This window comes from Cupressus sempervirens, chromosome 4 (assembly GCF_028749045.1).
Source record: "Cupressus sempervirens isolate cs-2001-9-10 chromosome 4, ASM2874904v1, whole genome shotgun sequence".
Classification (NCBI taxonomy): domain Eukaryota; kingdom Viridiplantae; phylum Streptophyta; class Pinopsida; order Cupressales; family Cupressaceae; genus Cupressus; species Cupressus sempervirens.
Window position 1 is genome coordinate 485138992 of NC_143121.1, and position 22227 is coordinate 485161218.

Below are 22227 nucleotides of genomic sequence, written 5' to 3' on the forward strand. Positions count from 1 at the left end.
ATGTGCATTATCTCTATCGTTAAGGAATGCTAATAAAGGAAAGAAAAGAAAACTATTGTTACTGAAGCATGGGCTGTGACAAATGAGGAGCAGAAATTACTATGTTCCACCAAGCTTCCATGATGGGGATGACAAGAAACGGGGGTTAAGTTTCAGGGATGGACTTGTTGGAGGCCATTTTTGGCAATGACAATTTAGAAAAAGGAGAAAATTCTAAACTATTCATATGATAACATTGATAAGGCATTTACCATATACATTATAGATTGTAAATACTAAATACAATAACATTACAATTGAATAGAGAGTTCATATAGGAGTGGAACAATTTCATAAGTGATTGTCAATGTGCATTGTGCATATGATATATATTATATAAAATTCAAAATTAAACAAAATGTCCAAAAGCTGCGAGTTCCAACTACAAAGTTATAAAGACAGAAAATATGCTGCTACCTCTAAGCTCGTATGGATTGTGTCTATTCAATGAGCCTATCTCCCTTGTCTCACAATTGTAGCTGTTCCCTCAAGTAAGAATATGTTCTTGAATTTGTATTTGATATGGAAAAGGAGGCTACCTCAATTAGACTAAATCTCTGCCATTATATATTGCAAACCTGCAATTTTGTGATTAAAAACTGTTATTTTTAATATAAAAAATCATCATCCTGGGACTGAAATACCCACTGGTCACAGAGGCAGGGGTGGGTACAGATGGAGCTTTAAAGATCAAAATCTCTCATCCAGACTTAAGAGTGGTGTGGGGTCCACAAAGGAGCAATAAAACATTTATTAATTCATTTTGAGCCTTCAAAGTAAATTTTAATGTAACGTCAAGGGGGTGACTAGTCGAAAAATTAGTGGATGTCATTCATATCCCTTTTATATCAGAGATGGCCACCTGTCCTTGTGTTCCTGGGAAGTTTTAGGGTGTCAAGGCTAAAATAGTGTGATTGGGGATGGCAGGGGAACTTTTTGAGGCATCCCTGCATCCATGGAATGTACTTGTATAGGGTCATGTCAAAACATGCTAGGGAAGTGTTTTTAGGGAGTTCTAGTAACTCAACACAGATCTGATCTAAATTCTCACTCTCTGTCCAATGTTTGAGATTGTCTTTGTATCATGCGCTTGAATTTTGTTGGCTCTATATTTTGCAAGTCATTAAAACTACACCTTACAAAATAGTGATTTTAGGCGACAATGTAGTGAGATAAATCTCTCCTCCCAGCAATAGGGGAGGCTCCCTTCTTACTGTAGGTGGCTTCAATAAGATCTTAACTGGAATTACAAAAGGGGTGGTTTTCTCAATCTTTTTTTCTTTTTTTAGGACAGATGCAGAAGTAACAACTCTACAAAGATCTCTTATTGCTACAATAATATTGGTGGCCAAGTGGTTGACATAAGAACAACTCCTAAGACAACAGTTTACTAATGATAACTTGAGTGAATTAGCAGCTGGAATCCAAATCCTCCAACAGTTAATTCGAGCAATGATTCAGTAATCAGAATGCAGACTAATAAACTAGATAAGAAAGGACAATATAGCTTAAAATCTATTACTAGATTTCTTATAAACTAGCAAACTACAGCCACTTCTAACTTTAAGATTTGTTCTTTAATCAAGAACTTAGCTAAATTGCTCCAAAGATTCGTATAACAAGCTATAAGCTGAAACAAGGATGAACCAATCAATGCAACATAACAATACACTAATTAACTCCAAGAACCACAACACCAAGTTTGATAACTCTTGTTTCCTGTTATTCAACATAGAAAGTTTTCACCAAGAAACACAAAGTTTTCAATACACAAGAAATTCCAGCATAGTCTTTCTTACACAAAGCTAGAGATCATTATTTACAATGACCTCTCTCCTTTATATAGGAAAATAGGAGAGAGAAAGATGTAGGGAAAAGAGGAAATCTTCAACCACCTTGACTTATTCTCTAATAAATTTCTAACTAACTAATTGGACTTATTCAAAGTTGCATATCTAATGCGATTGTAACTTGACTACATGAGCTAATTGTACAAGTACATGTTATCCTATACTTACAACATAATTGTTCGTTACTTGTAATCTTCCTACTGTCATTCTACTTAAAGCATATGAAAAATTTGAAGTGTTCACATAGTATCAACTAGCTCCCCAAAACTGAGCAGTAACTCACGTACAACTGCAGCATCTGGTTCACCAGTGTATTGTGTGATCATTGTAACCTTTCGGGACTGTACTTGCTGTGTCCAAGATTTGTTTGCTACAAATCCCTATCTTACTGTGTAGATCATTCAGTGCATACTTCCAGCTTGCAAATGTATTCAACAAACTGATATCAAAGTCAACCGCTTCAAGTAATAAGCAATTCCGTAAACCCTATAAGGATGTCTTCTTCATTTCTGAGTTCATTATTTTCAGTGATAATTTTGCATGACAACCTTTTGAAACCTTCATTGATAATGTCTTCTCGGTTCTTGATAGTGCATCAAAATGTTTGGTGCATGCAAGGATGAACTAGGGTTCATTAGCCGCCAAGGGAAATGTTGATAGCAAATCAATATGAATTTTCTTGATCCAAGTCATATTCTTTGTGACTTCAACCTTGACTCTTATGAGAAAATCTTTCATAGTCATGTGTGCTATATCTATATCCCGAACCTCTTCAATGTAGGAAGTTACTTGAGATGGTGGAATAGAGTTGTGGTACTAATCATACTAGTACTTCATCTTTTTATTATCTTTATTTTTTACTGGTGCAAGCTCTTTTGACATCGCAAAAAGATGTATTTGTGCAATTATTACATGAAAGTTCCATTGTGTAAGAACGTCATCATATGAGGAGTCCATAGAAAGCTTTTGTGGGAAAAAAATATGGATTTGGGCAAGATATAAATTAAAAAAACACATGGGATAATTGTAGACAATGAATGAGTAAATGGATTAAGCTCAGAATGGCCCATAAATGACTAGGAAAACCAAAACATATTTTATAAGTGCATTACATGTGTGGACAACGAGCTTTAAGTTATGCAAACGAGGGACAAGAAGTAGAAAATTAGAGGCATAACATGCTTTCATAGTTGCACCTCATGATATTTTACCTAACAAGCATATGGGAAATATTTTCAACCATAGGGCATACATGTGGAGGTTCATGAAATGCATGATGGTGGAATTTATACTTGCATTCACATAAGGGGAAATGAAGAGCTAGCGTTTTCCTTAGAATGGGATTTTACCTTGACTGCATATTCAAGTAGATGAAACCTTGCATATGCAACTTAGAAAAGTAGACAAAAGGATAGAAGGAGCAGCTTGACATATACAAACAAATGGAAATCTAAAAATGGAAATGGAAAGATTTGCAACAACACTTAGCAAAAACAAAACTATACAACTTGCATTACGAAAAATACAAGGATAACTTAACTCTCTTCACCAAGAACAAAAAAATAAGTCTCTTTCAAATCTTTGGGTAATCTAAAAACAAATCCAAAAGATTTTGGATTTAGAATTGATAAAGACAACAAGGCTTCTACTATAGATTTTGAAATTCAATCCCCAAGGATAGTCAAGGTTCAAATTTAGACAAGTGTAGAAGGTTAGAGAGAAAAAATGACAAAAAATGCAACAACCTTTGCCTAAATCAATGCCATATGTAAATGCAATAAAAAACGTCATCTAGGGCATCATATTTAGCTTTGAAATCATGAGAAAGAAGCTGGAAATGAAAATACATACCCTAGAAAGCTTCCTTGGAAGGATTGAATGCCAAGAATATTCAGAAATAAACTGTTTTTGGCAAAAAAAGTGCCCTTAACAGGTTGAGAAATGAAGAAAACACTCAACAAACTCCCTTTTTGAATAGCCCAATGTGATCCTTGGGTGATTTTAGGCAAAAATGACCTATAGATCATCAAAATGACCAAGTAATGACCATTTGAAGGCTGCAAAACCCGTTTTTCAATAAAAATGCCCAAGAAATGGGATTTTGAGGACCAAAAACATGTGTTTTGGGGATAAAAATTGTCACTTATGGGTGTTTGTCATAAAAGGTTCATATAATGAAGTGAAAACACACTTTTTGGTTGCATTTACATGTTTTAAAACTATGTAATGGCTGGAAAAATTGCCACTCGGCCTTTTAATGCACTATGAGCAATTTAAGAAGTTATTTGCATGTTAAATGATATGCAAATGGGTCAGAATTCGCCACTTATGCTTGGACACAATTTTTGGACTCAAAAACATGTTTGATATTACATGCAATTGCATGAAAAATCACCACTTTTGGTCTTTAAATGAAAAACGGGGTTTTTCAATGCATATACATGTTCCTTTTGGCATTAAACACCACATGTAATGGGGTCAAAATTCACCACTTCTAGTTTTGGCTTATAGAAATGGGTTTTTCTTTACCAAATACATATGCAATAGGGTAAAAAAATGTCACTTTTGGTTTGCTTTAGTGAAAACTCACTTAAAACATGTATTTACATCTTATACTAACATGTAAATTGATCTCAAAAGTCCACTTAAGTGGCATTTTTAAAAATACATATGTAATAGGTTTGGAAAACTTCACTTAATTGTTTTAAAATAAAAAAATTGAACTTATATGTGCAACATGTGTAAATGGATTCAAAACCTCCACTTAAGTCAATTTAATAAGATTTCAATATGCAAAAGCATATTAAAAATCCACTATACACATGAAAATGTGTTATTGCATTTAAAAAATCCACTTTTATGATGTTGGGACTCATATTTTTATTGAAAGTGGGTTTTTACTTTTTATATAATGATTTGCATGTTGATATATGCAAGGAACAATAAAAACCCCACTTAAATGCATCTAAAGTGTCTCATTTAATTAAAAAGAATATTTAACTATAGTTTTTAACAAAGTAATATGAAAATAGACTTTAAATAGGCTAAGTTTTATAAACCATAAAAAAACTATGGTCAAATTAACCCAAATTGAGTTAAAATTTTAAAATGGATATCAAAATCCACTTTAAATATTAAATATAATTTTATATCATGCAATTGCCAATGAAAAGCCCACTTTTATGAGATTTTTTATTCAAGATACAGTGCCCTAAAAACCCCCACCTTTTCCTTCATAACTTGAGCTAGACAACTCCTATTTAATCCTAAGTTAGCTCAAAAACGAGTGCAATTCCAAGGGCTATTAACCTAAGGAAAAAGAAAGACTAAAAACTATTTACAACACAGAAAAACAAAAGAAAAGATGCAAAAGTTTTCCAAAAATTGAGCATTTCCAGTCAGAGAAGAAAAACTCTTACTAGCAAACAATTGGGGATTTAACTCAACAAAAAGCTTCAAAAGAATGCATAGATAGAGCTAGAAAGAGTACAATTCAAGGATAATGAATTTGAGTCAGCATGTGCCAAGAACTTTGATTATGGTTCCAGAACAATTAGAGATCAAGATGGGAACACAATCACGAGTCTTGATCTTAATTCCATAGATAGGATTTTCAGAGTTCCACTTGTCACTGTTGTAATGGATATTTCAAAGGAAAAAGCCTTGGAAAGATGGGAAGAAGATAAAGAATATTGCATTAAATATGTAAATGATCATTGGCTTGTCAACAAATGTCCTAACTTGTCCAGATGACCTAAGGGAGGAGTGCCATGCTCAGAGTTTAAAGAGGAGATCAATAATCTCATTACATTGCTTAGCAGGATTGCAAGACTCAAGGAATCAAACACCTTCGAGCCTTGGATGTACAAGTACATCTCTTTGATTTTCAGGCCTAAATAGAAGAAGATATTTTGGGGAGAGATGATCAATGGTATCTTGTGCATGGAATTGGTTCAAGTTTCCTCCACTGGTATGGTCTACATGAATTCGTACTTGGTCTACATTGCTTCTACCCTTGGATCATTTTCTGGCCTCTCAACCAATGGAAATAGGTCACTTGTGCCTATATGGGAGCACTATGATCAATTGCCTTTGAGATCCAACTGAATGCATTACATGAGGGTACAAGATGTCTTCTTTGGACATTATATGTGCTTGTTTGATAAAGAGCTTCCCAAGAAGCGTGCTTTTGATAAGGCATATAACAAGGTAAATGAGTATGGTTGTCTTTTGCTATAGCTCCTCAACATCACATACCTAAGAGAGGGATATTTCCAAGATGAACCACATACTTTTCTATAGTATCCTAGCAATAAAATCATATTTGTGGAGTTGGCAAGGCAACTTATGGAGGTGCAATCATACCAATCTACATTATACAGGAAGGTGAGGATTTCTTCAAGAAATCTACTTAGGATTGGCAGGTACTCCTTGGATATGGTTCCAAAGGAAAGAACATAGAGTTTGAACTCCAATAGATCACGTTGAAGAAGTTCATGGCGAGGAGTTGCTTTGACTAGTGGGGCTTAAACAACAAGATGAGAAGGTAGTTTGTACACATGCATCGCCTCAAAGACCTCTAGACTTATTTGTGCATAGAGGTGGACATTTGGAAATTGGACTACTACTGGTTAACCATCATGTAGATAGTTGACTTCAACCTTGCAAAGGTCCTTAATAAGGTTGAAGATGATGGTGATATCTTGATCTAGATTATGCGAAGCATCATGTGGAGAGCTTACCTATCTTACCACCTTCATGGTCATTGAAGGAAAGCATGTCCATCTGGGACCAATTTCAATCTATCGTAGAAAATACAAATATCTAGTTGAAAAGGGAAGGCCTTAAGTGCATCAAAATCAAACTAGGTAAAGGTTTTGATCCTCTTGCTCTAAAATGTTCCTGTAAAGAGGGAATGTTTTAGGAGAAGGAGAAACATCACGCATGAATGTGTCATCTTTAGAAAAAACACAAAACATGTTTGTCATTATATCATCTTCTTGGAGCAAGAGTGTTTCATGAAGGAGAGAATAGTCAACATTATCATCTAGTAGTTCATCCCAAGTAGTAATATCATCAAGGGAAGGAATATTGCATTGAATAAGATGCACTTTAGGAGGAATAACCATGGTTCAAAGTGCCTTCATGAGGAAGAGAGTAATTAATATCTATATCCAAGGGTTCATCCCAAATAGGAGACTCATCAAGGAAAAGAATATATCTATGAGTTTAGCACACTATAGGAGAGGCATAATCATGACTCTTGATCCATAAAAATAAGGGAATGGGAAAGAAAGGGCGATGAAGAGTTTTTCTCTTGAATGTTTTCATGGGAGAGGGACAATTTAGGAGAAGGATCAACATTATCCTTCAAGATTGCACCCTTGGGAGGGATTTTCTTTGAAGAAATGATAATGGACTCTTCTTGTTCTAAAATATTTTCACAGTTGGGATTGGTGTTATGAGGGACAATGGTATGATTATGAAGGAAATTAAGACCTAAACTACCATTATATGCATGAAAGGAAACATTGTGAAATTCTTGAAAGAAACTTGAAAAGGAATTAGGAAATAATGATAACAACTCCATACAAAATGCCTAAAATGAAATGTTTTTGTATTTCTGAAACATGTAAGAATGCAATGAATGTTGAAGTAAATCTAAATAGACACAATGTAGCAATGAAATGAATACAAAGTAGCTCTAGATTTGTAAATGCAATGTAAAAGATATTTAACAAGATGCATACAATGTAATAAAGTAGATCTAGATAGAAAATAAAATCCAACACCAAAGTGCAAATGGAGATGTAAGAGGTTGAGTTCACCAAAATGTATAATGTAAAATGGTGATCAATGGTAGACCACCACTTTAAACATACATTGTAAGACCCAAAATCTGATCCTTAGGCTGAATCTGATTTGTATAACGTAAGAGGATAAAGGGATACAAATGCAAGATCTAGCCAAAGGATGGGATAATAGGTACGTAGTTATGTGGATAGGAAAAGAAGGTTGTAAATGACTAATCAAATGTAGACAAGAAAGATATAATGGTGGATATGATCTAATGTACCAAAGTAGATGTAAGGAAGAGAGATAAGAATGCGTTAAAGAGAGATAAGAAGAAGACACCTGAAGACTGATTTTATGCCTGAAAGAGTCCCAAAAGTGTCTGATTTCTGCTCCTAACATTCTGCAATTTGCAAATCTGAAATAGGTAGTTCTCGGTTTTGCTCCAGGTATAGGTCAAACTTTATGGGTATAGGTCGCACTTGTTGACCTATACCTGAAACTGACAATGATAGAAACTGAAAGTGGATCCGGAAATTTTGTCCAAATAGGTATCCAAAACTGTGCTCCCAGCTTGTGCCTGCACACAAGAAAGAAGGGAAAATTGCGGGGGGAAGGGACTTGCCTTGGTCAAGCCCCAATTTAGGAATTAACCTTGAAATGTAATTGACAAAGCATGAGGAAATGTAATCTGGATCTGAAACATAAATTATTATATATCTCAGCAATGTTATGTCGCTTTGCAGATGATTGCAAGTGTTAATGCAATAGCTTGGACTCCACATAAACCCAATAGGAAATCATGAAACCAAACCCTTGAATGTTGTAGTTTGCCATAATATTGAATTGAAGAAGAGAAGAAGAAGTCTTGATGGATGAAATTGGATCTCCTCCTTTGATGGCCAACTCCTTTGTCTCCAATGAAGCTAGATCTATGGAAGGAAATGCATGGAAGCTTGATGGATGAATGCTTGTTTGCTTGAGCTCCTTGAATGTGTAGTATCTTGATGGCTTCAAAGCATGTGGATGTCCAATAGAATGTAGAGATGTGAAAATGAAGGGATAAGACCTCCTTTTATAGGCATTTCGGGTTCAAATTTGGAGAAGCCGACTCCACAAGGCAGGAAAGGAACAAAGAAATGTTGCATTGGCTTGTAAAACTCAAAAGAGCCAATCCGGGGTATAGGGGGCTTCTAGGTGCCCAATACTAGGAGGACACCATTTTGAAGGTGCCAAAGCGGGGAGCAATAAAGTCTAAAGGAGCACAGGAAAATTCATGAAGATGTGCAATGAAATTGATTGTAAATGCTTCTGGATCTTGAATTTAGAAGGATAGGGTGTAGGGGAAGAGTAAACTTTGTGATTGGAGGGGAAAATTGAAGAGGATGCATAGAGGTTAGATCCTACCTCGATTTTTCCCCAAGTTGGAGAGGGAAAAGTAGAGGACGATGTATTAATTCAAATCCTACCTCAATTTTTACAACAAAGAGAGGGAAATTAAACTAGGTAAATGGATGAATCAAATGGGAAATTGTGCATAGAAATTAGATCAAGAATAAAGTTTTGAGCGAGAAGAAAGGATCATGATTTAAATTATGAATGCCATTAAATACAATGCAAGATCTTAATGAAAAGGGCCACACTAAGGAGGGCTAAAAGGTCAAAAGTAAGTGCTTACTTTTTTAGACAATACAAAAACATAAAGTAATTTTTTTTTTCTGAAAAGGTACAATATTAAAATAAGTAAAAAATACTTCAAAAATTAGAAGGCCTCTTCATGAAAAATCCCTAGAAAGGTTGCCCTATCACAAAATGAACAAATGGATGCATAGGAACTTTGTGGGCACCACTAAACTATTAGGTACCATAAAGCGATTGGAAAAAATGGAGCTTTTTGTTCCTTCACAGGTGGAGGTTTCATCATTGACAGAGGCAAGAAAGTTGGGTTTCATCTACCATCATCCTCTGGAGCTTCACAAGTGAATTTTTTATGTTTATTGAAACAAATTATGCCCTTTACCCTAATAAGCATATGGTGATTGTGACCGGTATTTAGCAAATGTTATGCATAGCTTGTGTATGTGAGTAAAATAGCTTATATTTGATAATATTACTTTGACATTAAGGTTTATTTATAGTGTACGAAACAAGTTTTAAATCCTTAAAATAATTGAATGTCTTGGTTTTTCACTTTGTTGAGTTCGAGCACTGAGGTCTAGTCCAAGTAAAAATTCAGCTTCCCAAGTTCAAGCCTTGTAACACTAGTTTAAATAACCTGAAAAGCATGGTAAATCAAAAGAGAGGAATTGTATATAAAGTTACAAGAGTCACTTCATTGTGACTTGCAATATTTGTAGTTAACAATAACAATTGACTTTATCACATACATGAGACATTATGCGCTAAATACAATAACTGCATTTTGAACAACCAACTTAACATTTATTTAATACAAAGCATCCAATAACCGTTAAGCAATATTCAACTCAAGATTTATAATAACACTCAAGAAGACTAAACACTTGAACAACATATTGAGCAATAAAAGAGGCATATTAAATTCTATTCAAGGTATTATGAGACAATGTGTAGTGTTAGAAATAGTGTTGCCTCCACAATTTCCACCCTTTAATTTGCACTCATCTTTGTGTTCACTTCCATTGCAAGTTGTAGCTCCCATTTAGCTGATTCCCCCAACATTTCTCCTAATGCAAAGTGCTACATATGATTTTCTTTGGGCTTTTGTTTGGTTCTAACATTTTTTTTGATGTGCACAACCCTTTTTCCTCATCCCCAATTGTTTCTAACTAAGCCCCCCTACTCCCAACTGTTTCCAATCCTTTTATTTTGGATAGTTTTGTTGATGATCCACAATCAAAATAGTGACCTTGAGCTTTTAAAATCCATACATGTTTTAAACCCAACTATCCATTTTTTGTAATGATCGAGAGGGAGGGAATTGCCCTACTATTCTATGGTTGTGAAGGTAGATTTATTCTAATGGGGGGGGAGGGTGTGGGGAATGCGCCCACCACTGCCCTCATGCACAATTCCATATAGGAACGATTCTAATTTTTTTGGCATTCTTTTTTCATTCGACGTTGAAGTTATAATATCCCTTGATAAGAACTGGCAATCAAGAATCCACTAATTTGCGAGATTCTTTAATTCTTGAAGAACTTCATAACAGAAATGCCATTGTTTGGATTTGGTAGTTCAATGGTCAATCCTATAGAAATAGGAATTACAAAGAGGAGTTCCTCAATTTGGGTCAGAGCTATGTTCTTCTTCAACAAACTCCAGCGCCCAGGGCTCTTAAACATATAAAGCATAATTTTGGCCCTACACAATGAAAGGGGGCAAAAAGTGGCTATGAATGGAATAGGGATCGACTTTGACAAGAGGTGTTGGTTCACATTTATGCCTTCAAATGGAAGATGAGATGGTCGAGGTGACATCTATGACTTGGCTTGGTTACAACCAATCCTCAACAAAGGTTAGGGATTTAATTGCTCTCTAAAACCAACAATAATGACCCTTTAAAGTTGTTAGTACCTAAAAGGTGGGGCTAGGCAATGGACTCTCTCTATCTATTGTTAATTTCCCTTTAGGGTAGAGTGCTTATCTGCCTCTTATGTAGAGATTCGAGTGCCCTCTCCCTACTCTTAAAAATGGTTAGGGTAGAGTGAAAAGTGGGACCGAGGGCCAATCCAACCCTCTCCTAAGTTGATCTTCACACTTACTCAAGATTTTAAAGCAAAGGCTTGTCTCACTTGGTGCCTTATATGGGGGAAGGGATAGCATACGATCGGGATGAAGGGTGTTCTATTGGTGTAGCCCGTGGATGAAGGTGGTTTGGTCTATTGGCTAGCTTAGTAAGATGGCCTTTGATATGACTATGCGGTTGATATTTCGTCCTTTTATATTCCTATTTTGAAATGATGGTTTGATGCTCATCTTTATGGTGTAGGAGCACGTCTGCAACAGGAAGACAACCTACAATATGACTAAAATGCAGGGCACAAAGCAAATATCAAAAAGTTTTGAGTTTAAAATCTGAAATTTGAAATGTTTGTGTGTGAGTTTAGAGTTTTATGTTTTAAAATAAATGTCCTTTTTTTTTGTGGTGGAAATGTTTAGGTGGCATTCTTATAAGCCTACCCAACATTATCCACTTAGGACTTAGTATGAGTTTATTTTAGATTATTTTGGGTGTGCTAAAGGTTTCTAATTTTTGAAAATGTTTATGGGAAAAATCAAAAGGAAGAAAATGATGAATATTCCTAAAGCACCATGTGTAGGCATTCAAAATGTAACCGCCACAAGAAAGCTATGATGGATTTTTGGGAGTTACATTAGAAGGTGAATATTCCTAAAGCACCATGTGTAGGCATTCAAAATGTAACCGCCACAAGAAAGCTATGATGGATTTTTGGGAGTTACATTAGAAGGTTTTTAAAAAAGAGAAAGAGTGAATATTGTAAGGGAGATTTTTGAAGAGAGATTTTTTGGAGAGAGATTTTTTGGGAGAAAGTGAATAGAATGAAGTTCTTGAGTTTTCTTGTTACAGGAAAATCCAGTTGTAATGCAAATTTGAATGGGCAACATCTTCATGTGTGGACCCTCATTTCATTAAATTTCTATGCATTTGCTGAAATCTGCATTCATGCATGTGAAGCCTGAAGTCATGTATTTGATTTTCTAAAGGTTCTAAAATTCCTCTGCATCACTTTACGCTTCCCCTAGTATGCTAGCTAGGTTCGCTAGGGTGTTAGAGAGTCGAGGTAGAGAGAGCTCAAACAAGGGAAGAAGGTTTAATCAATGTCGCAAGAAATAACATTGATTGAACATGGCACTCCATAATTATGTATCTATTGAGTGAAATGAGCAACTGTGAATGAACCTTGTTGTTGCTACGCATATAATATGAAGAGTGTAGGACCTTAGATCTTTCGAGAAAGTGGTGTGTTCGAGCGTATTGAGGTACCTTTATTGATTAACAAAATGGGAACAAAACTCATCCTATTCTCCCAGTGCTAGTCCTTTTCATCACGCATTGTAATGTTCCCCTTTGGGACCTTACTTAGTTTACTCTAAAAATTTCCAATTAGGTTTTGACTTGCACTTGGAGATGACAACTTGTAATGCTTCATACTAGGAGTGCCAATTCCCAATGATTAACATATGTCATTATGCATTTAAATCATATTTAGAAACAATCGCTAATTTAAAATACATACATAAGCCTTATTTCTTTACTCTCCTAATCACTAACCCTAAGATGAATGGTAGAATTACCATGACCAGGGTACAAAAATAGTTTGCAAGCGGACTCCCTCAAGGTTTCTACCCATGTTGAGATCCTCTCAAAATGTGACCAAATTACTCTGCCACTCCACTCACAAACTCCCTATCCTCTTGGTTGTATTAGCAAGTGATTAAGGAATTAGCTAAGTTTATATTACTATTTATAAATCAGGTTAACATAGATTACTTTTCATCTAAATCAGATTAATGACCCATAATATATTTGACAGCAAGCATACTTAAGCCCCAATTCCTTCTATCCTAATCACTAACCTTATGCAGCATGGTAGAATTACTATGACTAAAGTGCAAAAACAGTCTACAAGTGGACTCCCTCAGGGTATTTACCTATGTTGAGATCCTCTCGACATGTGACCAAATTAGTCCGCCACTCCCTTTAGAAACTCCATATCCTCATTTTACAGTAACTAGTGAGTGATTAAAGAATTGGCAAAGTAAATATTACTATCTTCTGTATATATATAGTTATGTATAATTCTGATTTCATTCGTCTTTTGTTGTCTCTTGTACATTTTGTAGGTCTCTAATTTTCGAACTATCACTTAATTTTTCTGCATATAGAGGGTTTGAGTGCAATCACACAAATGCCTCCATAGGTTGTTGGCATATTTGCATCATATTCAAGGTTTCAGCCTATTGCTGAACCAACTCTTTTGTCCCTATTTACATTCTTAGCATATCTGCTGGTGCAATGTACTTCAGTTACCAAGACATTTTTTCTTTTTGGCAAAAGCTAAGATAATAGATATGTAAATCAGGTTAGTGATTCAGTTGTGTGTTTGTACATTTATTAAGGAAAGGAATCTGATTGTTAGTTTAATTATTTGTTCAATTATGTGTTGCTTCGTTATATTTGTTGGCAATCTTATAATCTCAAGCTTAACTTTTCAATTTCCAGGTATGATGGAAATAAAGATCTAACCATTGGAGATGCTGGTGGCAAGAATACAAAACTAATCATTGGAATTGCAGTGGCCGTGTTAGTTTTATTTGTTCTCGTTGCCATTTCGGTGTTTTTTGTTTTTGTCAAATATCACAGTCAATCAACACTACAAGGTGATAAGAAAAGTGAGTTCCAATTGTCACCTTACCTCAATGCCTCCCAGATTTTTTAAGGAACCGTAACATAGGATTTAGTATTATGTTTGATGCTTGTGAACTATAGATAATCATTGGCAGGGGCTAGTCTATTTCCTTTTGGTTCACATGTTGGCTCTGTGCTAAGAGATGCAGGGACAGAAATAGCGTCCTATTTTACACTTGCAGAGCTAGAAACAGCAACTGAAAATTTTTCGAGGAAAATTGGACAAGGCAGCTTTGGGCCTGTATACTATGGTAAAGCAAAAGATGGAAAGGAAGTTGCTGTTAAGATCCTGGAAACTAAATCTACTTATGGAACAAATCAATTTCTTAATGAAGTAAGTAATCATTAGCCAAGGCAACTTGTGAAATTGAAGTTCTGTTTACATATTTCATTTCATGAGTGGGAGGCTCATCCATTTTTCCCCCAGAGAAACAAAAGCCAGAGAGAGCTTATAATATATTGTTATTTAACAATCACATGACACCTATGTATGTCACATGATTTGATTTGTGGGATTTTCATTTATTGATTAGAGTGTAGTTTGTGATGGTTTTTCAGTTCGGCTTTCGTTGTTAAATACAACTTCATATCAACATGCAATGTTGTTGAAAATTTAATGAATTTTTAAAAAATTAAAAATTGAAAATCAATATTGGAGAATGTAGATTAGGCAAGAGCCTACAACACAATAGTAAATTGTGAGCCTCTCATCGGAGAGGTCATGGGTTTGAATCTACTTGATCTTAACATATAATAATAATAATTAATCCCACTAAATAATAATAAATGAATAATAAACAATCAAGGCTTTGGCCCATTACCTATCAAAAAAAAATATTGAAGAATGTAGTGAATGTTCTTGCACCTAAATCTAGGTTTTCTTCCCAGCTAGGGAATATGAGACTGGTGAGTAGTGCATAAAAATGATATCAGATAATTGTGTTGTACACAATATTTGACGATTATAGTCTGGGGAGTACGCACAATCAAAATATCTATAAGATCACAATTAGATCTTATAGTCCAAACTAGTGGTATTCTATTGTATGTATGAAAACTATTTGTACCATTGTACACAATTACAACTAGCGATCAATAAAAATCAGCAAAGAACTTATATGATAATCATCATTTATTCTCTTTAGAAATCATGACAACTCTCTCAGGTGGGCCAAGCACAAAATAAACAATGCATTGGTTGTGCTATATATGAAACCATGACAAAATGATAATTATGAGAGTAAAGAACTCCAGTTGTTTTCTGCTGCAAGTTCAAAATTTATATAGCTATCCACGTGTAAATTTGAAGAAACCAAAATTTCAAAAAACAAAATGTTTTGTAATCTATCTACAAATATTGTAAGTTAACCTTTGATAGTATCACCAGTTTGTCTCTTGTATGATTGTATCCCAAGTTTAGTTTGGACTCTTTCTATGTTAGTAATTGAATTAGCTCGAGAGTGTTTACCGTACAAGGTAAAAGGATACTTATCATATGTAGTACAATAAGATATAACACAGAACAGATACTTTATTCATATACGCAATATGCACTTCAATGCTTAGAATATGATTATGATCATTACCATGATTATGGTGATCCAAAGTCCCTTCCGGACGGTGTACATATACTTTCCCAAAGAGGTGACTCATACCATCACGCACCCTTTCGGATACAATTCTACCCATCGGCTACAATATAGAATTTACCAACAACAAAGAGAAAATTATGAAAACAATTGCATACACAAAAACAAGATTTCGTACTTTCCATACACCTCTTTAGTAATTGCAAGCAAAAAGGTACACATGAATGAGATTTATTCAAGAATTTTATTTGGTAAATGAAATACAAGGCTAGTATAATTGTGTCCATGCACATGCTTTCTAGACACAAATTCTAGAGAAAATTAGAGCATTGGCTGCAGTGTCACATCTCAATTTTTTCAAAAGAGAGGCATATAATGGGTCATATTCAGGATGCATATTTTGGGGAGATAATTCAATATTTGAAGGCAAAGGGAGAAGGTATTGAAGGCAACTGATTTCTAACTTGAAGATGGGCTATTTCAAAAGTCGGTTAACAATTTCTACCAAAGGGACAATAACTTCTACAGAGAGTCAATCATAAAGTCTTCATATTCTATTATTGATTGTGGGAAAATTATATCTTTAATAAAAGGTTTCTTCTCATGATGTAACACGCCCCAAAATATGAATAAAAGTTTTTATTATATTTTACCAAGATTATATAACCTAAATAGTCTATAGCAAAGACCATAGTTCAAAATAGTGCTGATAAAGTGCCGATATCTTGTTCTCTTGCAACAAATTGAGGTTGGCATGAAAACTTATGGTTTTCGAGCGAGATTTCTAGAACAAGAAGTTCAAAACTTATCGGCATGAAAGCATTAAGTTCTTGCAGGCTTCACCACTAAAATTGGGACACGCAACAAAACAACAAAACATATTTCTTTTCCCGCGTTAAGCGTTGAGTGTTTTGTGTGGAGAAGGGTTTAGGAGGAGAAAATAAGTGTTTGGCAGCAATCTGGAGCAACTGCAAGTGGATTAGGAGTGGATTTGAAGCTCTTTACAAGCAAATTTCTTAATTTTTTGTTCTTTTGAGTTAAAATCGTTTTGTCTTCCCTTACTTGCACAACTTCCATCTAACTTTATTAAGACTCTAGAATGCCATTTGCAATGTTCTCTAACAAATTTTAAAGTGTAATGACTAAGATCTAATACCATGTTTTGCAATTTTTTCGAAGAAAATCATAGTTTTCTCAATAATTTTATAACCTAATACATTTTTTGTTTTATTCTTTGAAGTTTCAGCTTGTGTTTGAACTTATTTGAAATTTTAATCTAATATAATTTGTTCCTAAATGATGCAGGAACATCCTAGGTGTAAGGGCAATCTTGCATCACCCAAAAATATTTATATTTCTAGTTTTCCAGTTTTTGTGTTTTTAATAAGGGTTATTTTTGTATAGAGTTGTTGTGTGAGGGAGCTTGCTAAGTTTAGTAAATAAGTATTATGTGCTCAGAATGTTCTAATCTCATATGTGGAGGTTCATCTTAGACTTATCAGCCTACCAGTTGAGTTTTATTGTCATATCATATGTATTGGTGCAGTCATTATAGATTTTCGATATGAATTTAGCCATCCAAACTTCAAGACCGGCGATGAAGGCCTAAATGGCTCCGAAATGAGACAAATCCTTGACTCATGAAATGTTGCACATCAATCTATTGTAGATAGCTAGTCGAGGATTCCGTAATGGGGTTATAATAGCCCATCGGATCAAGGGTTTGCTAGTTATGGTCTCTAGAAGTGGACCAATCTGAAATTTAATTTGTAAATTGGCTTGAGTCAATCCTATTTCCATAATGGGGTTATAAGAGCCCATCGGATCAAGGGTTTGCTAGTTATGGTCTCCAGAAGTGGACCAATCTGAAATTTAATTTGTAAATCGGCTTGAGCCGATCCTATTTAATAAAGTGTAATGGAATAATATAATATGAGGTTAGTCAGCCTCAAGGGTTAGCGCTTAGTGTCTAGAACCTTGCCGGATGGTTAAAAGTGCCTATATAAGGAAGGCTTGTAGATTATCTAGGTCAACTAAGGGTGATAATCGCAAGTCTACGTTGCAGACTGTTGTAAGGAAGACGCCCATGTGGGTTTGTATATTGTAATTCTATAATTCCGCATTTGCGGCTATAATAAGAAGCCCACATTTTGTTCTTTCAATTTGTATTGTTTCATTGTTTATGTTGTGTGTTGTGGTAATAAGAGGAGCACCCTTCATCAAGTGGTACTAGAGCAGGACTTCTTGAGTGTGTAAACAAATTGCAGATTGGGAGGTAGTTTGAACCATTACCATGGTTTGGGCTGAGCATGTAGACAGATCATCAATTGTGAGGCAGTTTGCACTAGGGTTTCAGCGGAAGCGCAAAAAATGCCTCCACAAAGAGAGCACGGTGGAAGTGCCATAGGTGTTACACCTGAGGGTTTTAGAGCCCTCTAGAGATAGATGCAAGCATTGGAAGAACAAATGTGCAAAAAGGAATAAATCTTGTCGTAAGAGATGAAAGTTAGTATGAAAGAGAAGAAGACAATGTTGAAGAAGCAGTCCTGAACCCAGAATAAGAGAGACTTTTTAGAATCATTTCCAAGATTGGAAAAAGACCTAAGTTTGAGGTTCCCACATTTTCTTGAAATCTTAACCCAAAGGAGTTAATCGATTAGATTAATGAATTGGAGGAATGCTTTGAGTGCGAAGATATTGAAGATCTGGATAGGATCAAATTTGCGAAGGCCAAACTAAAGGGTCATGCAAAGATCTGGTGGCAGGAAAATCTCTTGGAGCCGAATAGAAGAGGAAAAGACAAAATCACAAGATAGGACATGATAATAGCTAAATTGAAGCGACAATTCATTCCCGTGGATTATGAGCTTGATCTGCTAAAGCAAATGCAAGGGTTGAAGCAAGCGGAAAGATCAGTGCAGGAGTATACCGAGGAGTTCAACTGAGTTCACATCAGAAAAGGCCATGTAGAAGTTGACAAGGAGAAAGTTGTCTGTTACATTAATGGGTTAAGGACAAATATTCATGACGAATTGAGTTTGGTCCAAACGAAAAGTATGGAAGAGGCATACTAGTTTTCCCTAAGAGTTGAGGAAAAGTTGAACAAGAAGTTTGATAACAAAAATAGTGGAAGAGGTTGAGGCAGAATATCTGGCGGAGGGTCTTATGGAGGCCGAAATGATGATCAAAAGAACAAGGATGAGGCCAACAATAGCAGTCAAAATCAGAGGGGAAGCAACTCCAATCGTTTCCATGATGAGAACAATAGAGATCAGAGAAGAAGAGGAAGAGCGCAAGAATCTGGAAGAGGAGATTGTGGAGAAGAAGGTCATAGAGCATTTGAGTGTTACCAATGCCAAGAAAGGGATGATAGAACTAAAGGTCGGGCTAGAGTAGCGCATGTTGATGAAGATGCCAAATCATCACATTTTGAAGATGTTGAAAGAGGAGAAATCCTATAAACAAAAGAGTCTTGTTGAGTGGTGAGAATGAACCTGACCAAAGGAGGAGCTTATTTCACACCAAGTGCAAATGTGAAGATAAGTGTTGTGATGTGATCATTGATGGTAGAAGCACTGATAATCTGGTGTCAGAAAAGATGGTCACAAAGTTAAATCTCAAGAGGTAGAAACACCTGTCCCCATACCGAATTGCCTAGGTGTAGGATGACCATAAGGTTATGGTCAATGAGCAATACTTAGTGAAATTCAAGATTGGAAGCTATCTGGATGAGGTGTTATGTGATATCATACCTATGGACATATGTCATATGTTGTTGGGTAGGCCATGAAATTTTGATAGGCATGTTGTACATGATGAGCGTGCAAATACCTACACTCTGACCAAGGATGGAGTGAAACATAAGCTGAAGCCATTGAAGGAGAAAGAAGAAAAGGTATGTAGTGCTACTAGAATATATTTTATTGATGGTAAAGGAGTAGAGGAGGTACCTACAAAAGTTGTAGATTTGTTGGAAGATTTTCTAGATATTGTGTCAAATAATGTACCTAATGGATTACCCCCACTAAGGAAGCTCAAGCACCAAATCAACTTGATTCAGGAACCAGTTTGCCAAATAAGTGAGGAGTTAAACAAACAAGTGCATGAGTTGTTGTAGAAGGAATTGATTCAAGGGAGTTTGAGTCCATGTGTTGTACCAGCAGTATTAGCGCCTAAGAAGAATGGAGAACGGAGGATGCATACAGATTCTCGACCTATCAACAAGATCATGATCAAGTATAAATTCTCATTGCCACGGATGGACAATATTGGACTGTTTGAGTGGAGTTGTATATTTCACAAAGATAGATTTGAAGAGTGGGTACCATCAGATTCACATCAGAGAAAGATACGAGTGGAAGACTCCCTTCAAGACAAGGGAAGGATTGTATGAGTAGTTGTGCCTTTTGGGCTAACCAATGCACCAAACACTTTCATGAGGCTCGTGAATGAGGTACTAAAGGAGTTTCTGGGTAAGTTTGTCATTGTTTACCAAGATGGCATATTGATCTTTAGTGAGACATTGGAGGAGCATTTGATGCATATTTGTAAGGTGTTTGATAAGTAGGGCGAGAAAATTGCTGATAATTTTGAAGAAATGCAGTTTTGTGAAAAAAGAGTTGGTGTATTTGGGATTTGTAGTATCAACAAAAGGTTTGAAAATGGACCATAAGGAAGTGAAGGCTATCCTCAAATGGCTTACTTCAAAGAGTGCAACAAAGGTAAGATCTTTTCATGGATTGGCTAGTTTTTCCATAAAGTTTAACAGAGGATTTAGTAGTATTTGTGGAACTTTGACTGAAACAATGGAGATAGGAAAGAATTTAAGTGGATTGTAGGGGCAGGTAAATTTTAATCTGTTGAAACATAAAGTTTCACAATAACCTATTTTACCACTTCTAGATTTTAGTAAGGTGTTTCAAGTAGACTATGATGCTAGTGATATTGCAATCAGAGCTATTTTAAGCCAAGGTAGGCTTGTTGCTTATTTCAATAAGAAATTGAATGATTCCAAAAGGAAGTATTTTGTTCATGATCAGGAATTTTATGCTATAGTTTAGACATTGAAGAAGTGGAGACACTATCTTCTTCCTAAGGAGTTTGTTTTGTATACAGATCATCAAGCTTCGCAATATTTGAATAGTCAAGGAAAATTGAATCAAAGACATTTGAAGTGGGTTGAGTTTTTGCAGAGTTAGACATTTGTTTTGAAATACAGGAATGGAAAGTCTAACAGAGTTGCAAATGCTCTTAGTAGAAGACAACTTTTGCTAACAAAAATGTAGATTGAGGTGGTTGGGTTCAAAGAACTTGAGAATTTGTATCTAGAGGATCTTGATTCTGGTGAGGCTTGGAAAGTTTGTAGAGAACCTGTTACACTTGACAGGAAAAAGTGGTTGGATTTCATAATCCAAGATGGTATGTTGTTCAAAGGAAGCCAATTGTGCGTTCCTAGAAGTTCTATGAGAGAGAATCTCATTAAGGAAAAGCATAGTGGAGGATTGTCTAGAAACTTTGGTAGAGACAAAACTATTGCTTTGGTTGCTAAGAATTATTACTGGCCACAGTTGCAACAAGATGTGAAGAAGTTTGTACAGAGTTGCAGAGTATGTCAAATGGAAAAAGGGGTGAAGCAGAATACGGAGTTGTATCAACCATTACCTATACCTAAGCAACCATGGGAAGATGTCAGCATGGATATCGTTCTTGGTTTACCAACGCCATAGCATGGGCATGATTCCATATTTGTGGTGGTTGACAGATTTTCAAAAATGACACATTTCATTCCCTGTAAGAAGACTAGTGATGTTCATGTGGTGGAGTTGTTTTTCAGAGAAGTGGTGAGACTACATCGTCTGCCAAAGAGCATAGTTCCTAATCAAGATACCAAGTTTGTTGGTTATTTCTGGTGTATATTGTGGAAGAAATTGAAGATAGATTTGAAGTTCAGTTCATTACATCATCCACAGACAGATGGATGAACTAAAGTTGTGAATCTAAGTTTGGGAAATTTTTTAAGATGTTTGGTTGGGGATAAGCCAAAAGATTGGGATCAGATTTTACCAAAGGCAGAACTTTCATACAATAATTCTATCAACAAGAGTACTGGTAAATCACCATTCCAGATTGTATATGGGAGTAGTCCCAAAAATGATTTTAAATTGAGGCAATTGGATAAAAGAGAGATAAATAGTGTTGACCCAGAGGTTTTTGCTGAACATTTGAAGAACATCCATGAGGAGGTGAGGAAGCACATTACAAAGATGAATACACAGTATAAGGCTAAGGCTGGTGTAAAAAAGAGGTATAAGGAATTTCATATTGGTGATGAAGTCATGGTTCATTTGCAGAAGGAGAGATTTTTGGTGGGTACATATAATAAGCTGAAAATGAAGAAGTATGGACCATGCAAGATAGTGAAAAGGCATGATTCTCGAAATGCCTATAAAGTAGAGTTGTTAGTTGAATTGAATATTTCACTAGTATTCAACAATTCAGATTTGACAGAATATTATGAGGGAGGTGATGGAGATGAAGTTGCAGA

The 22227-nt window shown here is 35.5% G+C and overlaps 1 protein-coding gene and 1 long non-coding RNA gene across 5 annotated transcripts in view; one reads left to right on the forward strand and one right to left on the reverse strand.

Moving 5' to 3' along the window:
• Positions 1–22227, forward strand: part of LOC149562071 (Leucine-rich repeat protein kinase family protein) — a 127940-nt gene that overhangs the window by 90217 nt on the left and 15496 nt on the right. For both annotated transcript variants that reach the window (XM_089825603.1, XM_089825606.1), the window contains 2 exons: positions 13909–14078; positions 14244–14428. In XM_089825603.1, the coding sequence (XP_089681729.1) occupies positions 13909–14078; positions 14244–14428 (355 nt within the window). The remainder of the gene's footprint in view (positions 1–13908; positions 14079–14243; positions 14429–22227) is intronic.
• Positions 1–22227, reverse strand: part of LOC149562072 (uncharacterized) — a 126918-nt gene that overhangs the window by 89655 nt on the left and 15036 nt on the right. The gene's annotated exons all lie outside the window — the stretch shown is intronic.